The sequence below is a fragment of the Kryptolebias marmoratus genome, linkage group LG22, assembly GCF_001649575.2.
Source record: "Kryptolebias marmoratus isolate JLee-2015 linkage group LG22, ASM164957v2, whole genome shotgun sequence".
Classification (NCBI taxonomy): Eukaryota; Metazoa; Chordata; class Actinopteri; order Cyprinodontiformes; family Rivulidae; genus Kryptolebias; species Kryptolebias marmoratus.
The window spans coordinates 26,209,897-26,220,107 of NC_051451.1; the positions used below are offsets into that span (position 1 = coordinate 26,209,897).

General features: G+C 41.5%; 1 protein-coding gene across 2 annotated transcripts in view; it reads left to right on the forward strand.

Moving 5' to 3' along the window:
• Positions 1 to 10,211, forward strand: part of disc1 (DISC1 scaffold protein) — a 49,576-nt gene that overhangs the window by 28,111 nt on the left and 11,254 nt on the right. For both annotated transcript variants that reach the window (XR_001808785.3, XM_017424322.3), the window contains exons 10-12: positions 206 to 266; positions 6,299 to 6,557; positions 8,744 to 8,788. Coding sequence is in view for 1 of the 2 variants with exons in the window: in XM_017424322.3 (XP_017279811.1) it covers positions 206 to 266; positions 6,299 to 6,557; positions 8,744 to 8,788 (365 nt within the window). In the remaining variant the exon portion in view is untranslated. The remainder of the gene's footprint in view (positions 1 to 205; positions 267 to 6,298; positions 6,558 to 8,743; positions 8,789 to 10,211) is intronic.

Genomic DNA, 10,211 nt, shown 5'->3' on the forward strand with positions numbered 1-10,211 from the left:
TCTCTGCACAAAGCCGTCACCAAGTGGGATGATGACTGCCTTTTCTAAAAGGTCTCATGTATAACACAGCTAATGACAAGTGGGTTTTATTACTATTAGAGCTGTGATTAGTTGCTAGGATACCACATCGCGCTCAATAAAAGTAGCAAATGAAGGTGCAAGTAACAGCCTGTTGTTCTCTTTGTGCCTTTTTGTCTCCTTGCAGAAAAGCGGCTGAAAGAGAACACCGTCAGGTACATGGAGCTGCTGGAGGACAGGCTGCACAGGTACGGTTCTGCTCGGTTCTCCTTCAAGGTTCCTCAGGTTTAAAACCCTCCGAGGAATCTCCTCTCACCTCGGATGTCCTCTAACCAGACTACATCGTGCACTCACACCTTTTTGTTTCTTTTCCCAGAGGCACTTTTTACATTTCACTCCGTCTCTCACCTGCATGATTTCTCTTCTTCCTCTCACCTAATGCACATATTTTTATATATGTGTGTGGGCGTTCGTTTGTATGCCTGTTAGCAAAATATCTCATGAAACACTGGATGGGTTTTAATGAAGCTCTCAGAAAGTAATCACTGGATGTAGATCTACAACTAATTAACCTAAGCCAACACAAACATGGCTAACGCTAAGCTACGTTTACAGTCATGAAGTTAAAATCTGAGTTATCTCCAACACATATTCTGAGCAAGATTTCACCAAAATGGCAACAACTCCACTGATTTTAGTCTACAAATCTGTCATGAAAGGCAGTGGGTGACATGCATTCCTTTAAGGAATACAAGGCTTTTCTCCTCTTCTTTTTTTGTAATTTGCAGAGCTCTAAATCCCTGAGTCTGCATAACGGATTTGATGAGTGTTGTGATTGAAGAGGCGAGTGTGAAGTCCACCTTCTACCTGTTCGTGCTGCTTTGTGTGTCACATTAAAGCAGCTCTTTCTGCACAGTTTGCATTGTTTACCGCAGGAACAGAGCCTGAAAGGCTTTTTCTGTGCAGCTTCTCCACTGGGCATCGTTTTGAAAAAGCCCTTATTATCAGAGACCATGTTTGTTTGCTTGATCCTTATCTCTGTTTGTTGTATGTGTGTGTAAGTGTGTGTGTGTGTGGCTTTTTGTGTTGCATCCTTTGAGAGGCAGGGTCACCTCTCTAAATGACAGGCAGGAATTAGTGACGGATAAAGATGTGCAGTCAGAGAGCAACATGTCTGTGATTTTAGAGCCCAGCAGGGAGGCAAAAACTCTGGACCTGATCTGCCAACATGGCTGCCTTGCACCTGTCTGTATCATGCATCACAATTCCTTAAATAATATATTCATACATCACCCGCCGCCTTTCAGGCCAGGGTTTCAAACTAAGATCATCTTATGTTAGGAAAAGATGGAGCCGTTCTGGTTAAACTAAACTAGTGAAATCTCATGCAACGTTCAGATATGTGTTATAAATGACTCTAAGCTGCTAGCACATTAGATTTTAGCTCAATATCTGTAAAATTAACTGACGTTGAGCCACTTTTATGTTGGATGATGTTGATTAGCTGTGATTGTCAACTTAAATTTGATTAACTCCAATCCAGTTTGACTGAAACTCTCAGAAATAAAAAAATTAATTTCTTCAATCTGATTCAAGATGGCTGCCACAGGTAATTAACATCACCAAAACTCAAAAATGAGATATTGAGCTAACACAAACTCCGAGCACTAACCGGTCGCCTCAGATCTTTGCGTTTAAGTTTTGGAGTCATGAATTATGGCCTTTTAATTGTTTTCTTTTGATCATCTTGCACATTCATTAATAGGCTCTCAGACCTTTTAACGGCCGCGTTTTATTTCCAAATCACAGAGGCAGCTTTTCCAGCTCTTCTTTTCGTTCATCTTACCTGAAAGACCTCAAACTCCCTTCCTGGTAACTCCTAACTTACATTAGCGCTGATAGAGTGCTGCGGTGATGGGAGGTAAAGAGAGGAGGAGGAGGAGGAGGGGAAAAAGGGAGGAGAGAGGCAGATTAGTGTGGTGAGAAGTCTGGTCTCCGTGGCGACGGATGGTGTTGAAAAACCCAATTATCTCTTCCTCACCGAAGACGAGGACAGGATGGAGCCGTGCAGACGCTGTAAGTGCTCTAAGTGTGTCACCAGGCAAATAAATATATAAATACATTTAAATCAAATTAGCAGCACCTTGGAGTTGTTTAATACATCGTGTAGCTGTTTCATTAGGAAAACGCTTCCTGTGTTTGGCCTCCTTTTTCACGCTCCGCAGAGATTTGGCCGTCATTTTTTCACGTGACGGATTCAAACCAGCTGCTGAAGAAGTCGCTGAAATGCTTCCATATCTTCATTTACCTTCCGGTTATAAAATCGTCTCCTTACAAACAGTTGCTCTGCACCTCGGTCTGACGCCCGTCACGCCTCCGATCAGAGTCCCCGACTTTTATTTCCCGTTGTTATTAACACCTCGGCACAACTGCTGCTGCTGCTGTTTGAAAGGCTATGATGGAACATTACCGCCTCCTTTTTCCCTTCTAATGTGTGAATTCCTCTTATTCTCAACAATTAAAAAAAAATCCTATTATCTCTTCCTTACTCATAAATATTTATTCGGCTGATATTTTTCGATGAGGCCAGCTTTACTGGCTTGTGATGAAACTAGCGTTAGTTAGAGGAACGCCACCGTGCATGCAGAAGACTGAAGTCCAGATCTGAAGCGATCTGTTGGTGCTCGGAGCTCATGTTGGGGATGACTCTCAGCTACTAGCACGCCAAACTGCAGCTCAGCATCTCTAAAACTGACTGAGATACAGCTAATTTTTGATAAACCGTGGTGGCCATCTTTAATCAAGTTGTCTCCAAAGGTCGATCAGCTGTAGTTGTTTATACGATGATCGCTTTCTCAGGAGCTTCATTCGAATCTGTCCAGTGGTGCAAGAGATATTTTGCTAACAGACATACAGGATTGTGTCAAAGTTTTAAACTCGATCGGTTAGCGTGCAAAACATGTGATGGGGATCAGTCTCAGCTACTACCACACCAAATTTTAGGTCAGTATCTGTAAAAGGGACTGAGTTATAGGCATGTTTGTTTTTTCTAAGATCAGTTGGCTGTGGCGGCCATCTTGATTTGGATTGGCTCCAGAAGTTATTAAGGTGGGGATGTACATTCAATGATTATTCTCTGAGAGTTTCATTAAAATCCATCCAGTGGTTCAGAGAAATAAACACACACAACAATAATAAAGGAGTTGCTTTTATTTTGAAAATCACAATGCAGAGTTGGGTGAATCTGGGTTGCCAGCTCTCCTTTAAAATAAGAAACCGTCCAGTTTTTTGATCTAAAAAGACACATTTCCTATTAAGTTAGCTAAGAAAGAACTCATTTTGTTCCTTATTTTTAGGATCCAGTTTAAATGTTTATAGATGATAAATGAAACAGTGAATTTATCTCATCAGAGCTAAATAATCGTGTTTTCTTTGTGCTGCAGGGAAAGGTGTTGAACTGAAATAAACTTTGAAGCTGCTAAGAAGTTTGTTGTTTAAGCTGCTTTTTGCTTATTAAATTGGACAACTTTTGATTTAAACAAACAAACTAGAGAATCTGAATTTTCTGCAGAAAACGCACCTTGAATTAACAGAGTTCTTACAGCTAAAAGAAACAAAACATGAGCTGAAAGTAGACGAGATGAAAGTAGCTAGCTGTAAACCAGTGGTCTCCAATCCTCCAGGTTTTCCTTGTTTCTCTGCTCCAACACACCTGATCTGAATCAATGGGTGATTAACAGGCTTCTGCAGAACATGAAGAGGTGATTTAACCTCTGAATCAGGTGTGTTGGAGCAGAGGAACAAGGAAAACATGCAGGATGGAGGCCCTGAGGACCAGGATTGGAGACTTCTGCTATAAACAAATGTAGCAAAAGGCTGGCTAAAAGGAGAAGAACACTAGCTAAAAGCTAAAAAGCTATATGCTACCTAAAAGTAGCAATGCTAATGAAACGCTAATAGTTGCAAAAGGCTAGCTACAGTGATTCTTGTTGTTTTATGTTTTTAACTCCTCTAACTTGGGCCCCGTCCAGTCCATGTCCCTTACTTCAGCTTCTGAAAGCTGGCGAGCCCAAAGCGCGGCGCTGTCTTCCATCTGATGGGGAATTATGAAAATGTGTGTCTGAGTTGACGCCTTTGTCAACAACAAAAAAAAGAAATAACAGCAGCACGGTTCACCGGGCGCGTCACCTCTGTGCGGCTGAAATTCAGAACCAAGTGGTGTTGAGTAGAAAATTGGCTTGGACAGGGAGGTGGGGCCGGACGATTTTTCTATTGTCTCTGTGCCAGACGAAGGTTAGGGAACAGCTGAGTGGCGTGAGTTGGCAGGGTTACAGAGGTTGGCAGCCTTTTCAGGTGGGAAACAAGAGGAGGGCTGAGACTCTCATCGCCGACAAGGACAGGCAGAGATTAAATAACATCTGAGAGCATTCTGCTTTCGTGTTTGTTTACTGCATTTTTATCAAAGGCGAGAGGCGATAATGTTTTTGCCTGTCTGTCTATTTGTAGCGTAAATAAAATATCTTCTCAGCAGAAGATAAGTTTAAATCTCTGGCATGAAAGGTGGCGGGTGATATGCATTCCTTGAAGAAACATCTGGCCGGTACCCTCAAAATCCGTAAAGATCTTTCTGTGAAAAGGTCAGTAAGTATCTTACCTGTTGCAGATTGGACAGACAGTTTAATCCTGATAGTTTTGCATTTTGCGCTGAAGTGAAGAACATCTCTACAACAGACGGCTGAGAGAAGGAAAAGAAATCATGTAAAGATTTTAATCCCTCCTGTTAAAATATAATGAGAGCGAACGTCCTCCCGGCAGGCTGCCCTTTACCGCCAAAACGTGAGCCTTTGGGCTCCAGCAATCCAAGGGTTAAAAACTACAATTTATCAGTCAAATCTGATCAATACTTTTGCTGATTTTTGGCTAAACTCGTCTCAGTTCGGTGCTTTAAACTACAATACACTCTCCTCCTTGTTGCAATGATTACAACACAATCTTTGAAGGTTTTTTAAAACTTTTTTTTTCAGATTCGAGACTTCCCGACCTTTTATTACACTTTTATTTATTCACCTTTTTCCTCTCGGTGACCTTTAGATAACAAATTATTCCCAACTGACTACAGTCCCAGGTGACATTTTAAGGCCCGTTCTCATTGATCGTAATAGAAACATAATCTACCTTTAACACACACACACACACGCACACACACACACTCTGAATGTTTCAAAGTGAGAAAAACATCTTTGTCTGAACTTCAAAAGTAAGTTTGTTTTCAGAATTTCCTCCAAAGTGAAACAATCTTAAAAGAGGTCCTCTGTTATGAAACGGTGCTGCTTCTCATACTGAGGGCTTTAAAATGATAAAAATACACAAATACTGTCTCAGATATTTTTCTCTTAAATATAAATAGCTCAGCTCTTTTGAAGTGGGGTTCTGTGGAAAGCGCTGGTGTAGATTCTCAGTCATCCAGAAAAAATAAAAACAAAAACAACCGGACTTTTATTTGTAGCTGAAGACGTTTCGTTTCTCATCCGAGGAGCTGCCTCAGCTGGTTTTTTGATTACAAGGAAAGGTTATAAACGGTCAGTATCTTACCTGTTGTAGATGGATCTTTGACTGGCTTTAGTTTGGACAAACAGAAGGTCCTTTCATGTCTTCAAGGCGTCTTCTGGCCGTCCTGAAAGGACCGAAGCAGCGTGGGGGTGGTTTAAAGTCAGGCGCCACCATAACGGGCGGCGTATGAAAGAATGAATCGGGTGACGGAGCGATGACCTGCCTGGTTTAGCGTGAAAGAAGCATGTAGCGCTCTACGTCAACCTGAGACGCCGGCTTTATTTCTGAAAGCTCATACCTTCGCAGAGGCAGATTAAAGATGGCCTCCTCTCCACAACCAGACGAACTCTGACCAGATGGAGTCCAAGCACCACACATTGCTTAAAACATTAGCATTAGCTCTTGGTGTCTGTTAGCAAAACATCTCATGGACCACTGAGCAGATCTTAATAAAAAACTCAGAAAATAATCATTTTATGTGCGTCTAAAAGTCAATAACCTTTGGAGTCAACCCAGTTCAGGATGCCTGCCATAGCTAAGCTTTAACTCAGTTAGTTTCACAGCTATTAAGCTAAATTGTGACGTGGTAGTAGCTGAAAGTCATTAGCGACATGTAAAATGAGCACTAGGAGATTTTGAAGGTTTCTGTAACCGTTTGGCAGGAATTCGACTTTCCCCTTGTTGCAGAAAATGACCCTCTCGCTCTAATCGTGTCTCTTCCTCCGTCCAGTTGCGGCTGTCCCGGCCTGGAGCGGATCTGGGAGGCCGACCTGGAAGCGTGTCACCTGTTCCTGCGTGGTCTGCAGCTCCGGGCTCCCAGCTGCAGCGGGGCGGACGTGGACGTGGACGTGGACGACCTCTCCGCTGCACGTGTCAGTCCTCCCACCCAACCGTGCCCCAAAGAAGAAGAAGAAGACTGTGCCATGCTGACGGCTTTGGGAGGACGCTGGTGTCCCGAGGCCAACTTACAGAACTCAGAGTTCACAAAGGTACCGATAAAATCCATTATTAAAAACAAAGACTGCATTATTTATCTGAATACATGTTTATCTGATGGATACAGGAATATGAGAGGCGCTGGGGTCAAACTGGAGCACGATTTCAGATTCAGTTGCATTTTTTCCCGTTTTTGTGACGTGACGTAAAGCATGACCTCAAACGAAGCTCAGCTGCTTCGTCAGAGCCCGAAATCCTGTCTGCCAGGCCGAGTCGAGCCGCAGCTCGTTAGCCCGTTAGCTCGTTAGCTCCAAGGTGTTTCTGAAAGGAAGGAAACGTGCACACGAGGCATGCGAGCATTTTGGAAACGTTTTCCTCAAAGAGTTTTATCTAACAGAATTTCAGAGTCTGTTTCTGCATGATTATATGTGTTTTGTGTGTGTGTGTGTGTGTGTGTGTGTTCTGGTTTATCCCGCTGTGAGCTGAGGTCCGCTGCCTCGGGGCCGAGCCGAACTCATTCACACTTTCCTTCCACCCTCGAAGTCTGATAGATTTATCTGAGGCGGGAACGAAGCCAACAGAACTCTTGATCGGCAGGTTTTTGGAAAGAATATATTTTGTTCTTTTGGCTCGTGGTGATCAAAATGGATCAGTTTTTTTTTTAAATTTGCACACATCTGTGTGAATTTATTGATCTGTCGCTGTAAACGACTCTTTCCTGGTTCTGCCGGCTCACTTTCTGTTTTAATTCTCCCACTCTTTAATCCTGTTTAACTTTCCCTTCAGGCTTGTTATGCATCCAATAATACACCCTTTGCATTGAATTCTCCTGCCCTTGTCTTGCCTCGACTGAGTTTTACAAACTGCATGCAACCATTTTCTGCTCTCCCTTTGTTTCTCCTCCTGAAGCCCGGCCCCTCCTAACAGGAGCTAAAAGGTGAGACAGCCAGCCTTTTCTGTCTTTTATTCTGTGTTTTCTGATTTCTTTCTTCACAAAATGGACAAAACTCACCCTAGATTTTATCTCGTGGCAGCAGAATTTAACATTTTTGGTAAAAAATCTCTGAATATATCAAATTATTTGTAGTCAGTTTTGAACTTTATCTAGAAATGGGTCATTAAAATTTAAAATTTGGTAGAATTTCCGACATTCTTAGTCAGATAGATGTGCTCCAGATTAGTGTGATATTGTTCAGATTCCTGCTGTATTTTGACTGATTCAGTCAGAAAAAGTTGCACCTCAGTTTTTAGAACTTAGAACGACTAAATTCAGCTTTTCTTCGCGTCTCATCTCGCCAGCGAGGCAGCAGTGCACAGGCTGAACTCAATTTAGCAATTTTTAATAACAAATTTGTACTTTGGAACTAAAGAAAGTAAAATTAGAATTGATAAAGACTAAATGCAAGTGTCTGATTGTCAGAAGGTGATAAAATTGATCCTTTTTTGTTAAAAAGTGTTTAAAACATGGATCTGCGATTATGTCAGAACTGGAATATGAATAAATAGACATTTAACGGTCTTTTCTATGTCCTTTACAAAATGCTTTGATTTATTTCTCATGCTTCTTTGATTTTTTTCTGTCAACTTTACTTTTCTGTGTAATAAATGACTCGTAAAAGAAAAACAGAAACAGTCTAGGATGCTAAAATGGATGCGATAAAGATAAAAGTTTGCCTTGAAACTTTGTCACCATGTCGTAACTTTAACCTGGACGCAGTTTTTACCTTTTTAGTTCAACCATTTTCTTTGTGTAGGCAGTGAAACAACGTGTTTGTTGGGTAGAAAGAGCAGAAAGTTCATTTTGTGTAAAAAAAAAAAAAACTATTTTAAAGAATCCTATTCTGTTACTGATGGTCAGCTTTGTTTACCTGGGAGAAAAGTGATTATAGCTGTTAAATGCTGCCCTATTTTTAATTAAAAATGTTAATTAAAACCACCGATTGTTATTTGTTTCTCCGCTGTCGTCTTATGAACTTCCCCTTGAGCCACAAACAATATGTTAGCCTCCAAGAGGAACGGTAATTACTTCCCTCCGTAGTGAGGAATGAATCCCAACAAAGGAAACCTGCAGCCTTTTTTTCCCGTTTTCTTCACGTGTTGCTGAAGAATAATTACGACCTCTTCACAATATGATGATGCTGCACACATGCAGTTCACAACCAGCGTAATTGGAATTTGAATAATTCATAAAGCAGGTTGAAGACCGTGTGACCTCAACAATTGTTCCCCTTTGTTGCAGAAACTGGAGGAGTTTTTGTTCTGCATGGAGGAGAATCAGCCCGAGGTGAGTGATGTTAACGTTCTCACTGCCTGTCACGAGGGATGCTGACCCCTGGGGGAGGAAGGGGGGGATGGATACGAAGAAAAATAAAAAAATCAACTTAAACATGACCCCTGCCAACTTTTCTACTGTCGGATCAATATTGATCCAGAAGAAAAACCTTGGCTGCTTTCCCAGACTGAGCTCATCTTCCAGGTCTTTACTTTTCCACAGGAAAGGGGGGATGGGTGTTTGCTGAACATGTGTTTTCCTTTCAGCTCTTTTAGGATTTAGAACCATAAAATTATTTATATCAAGTACCACAATGGAGCCCACTGTACTCCTGAGTGTCTGCAAATTCATCATTTAATCCAAAGTGTCTCCCTTTTAGCTCAGTCTTATTTAATTTAAGGGATTTACTGTATGTCCTCCTGACTGCCAGGAAAAAAATATTATCCAATCGCAATGTTTCCAATCCCCAATCTTTATAAGGTAATCATCTCCACACCTTCATATTTGGTGTCGTTGAAAAGCTCTAAATGTCCTCTTTAGATAAAAAGGACTTAATTCAGTCGTATGGAGTGGGCAGGAGACATTAAGGTTTACTAACGTCCTCCACAGAGGACAGATTTGAAGTACTGGTAATCAGGAGCACTAAATATTAAAGTGTCAAAAGCAACCAATTTAATGCTATCTTTAAAGTAATTAACCTTACTGTTTTAGAACTTTACTCTCTGAAAAGAGATATTTCCTCCGATCTGATTTATATGAGATTTCCTGGTTTTGTTCACACAGTTTCATCAAAACAGAGAAAATAAGTTTCGGGTGTTTTGGTAAACGTCATTCCTTTCCCGCTCCCTCGGGGGCATTTTATTTCTGAGTGGACACGCACTCTCCTCAGTCCTCGTTAGTAGCTTTTCCCTCCCGTGAAGAGGAGCGAGGAAGGTGCTCTGAAGGAGAAAGAGCCTGAACGTGAGATCCAGACCGAAAAGCCAACCGATGTGGAACAATCCAGTGATGAGGTTAAAGTTAGTCTGCTACATCGCAGTCCCTCCAGGATTTCGCGGGCATTTTTTGGGATTGTTGCGGCTAAAATGCCTGATTTCACAGGGCATTTTCCTAAAAGTTGCGATTTTTTTTTACTAAAATCAATAAAAAACCATAACTTTTAATATATAAACCAAAAATACTTCCTAGTTTTGTAAGATAATCACCAACAAACATTGACATTCTCAAAAGGTGCTTTATTTGAGAACTTTGATAGCTTCTAAACTGACATTCATGAGCATTACTGGATTGTCCCTGGTCTGCAGCTCTCCTCACGTTTTGCAGACACAAAGTGTTTGTCGATGTGTTTATGTTCCATGATTACACTGCAGGACGTGCAAAACAGCTGCAGCTGGGGAGGAAACTGGTTTGCTGAAATCTTTGTGGGCAAATGTGAAGC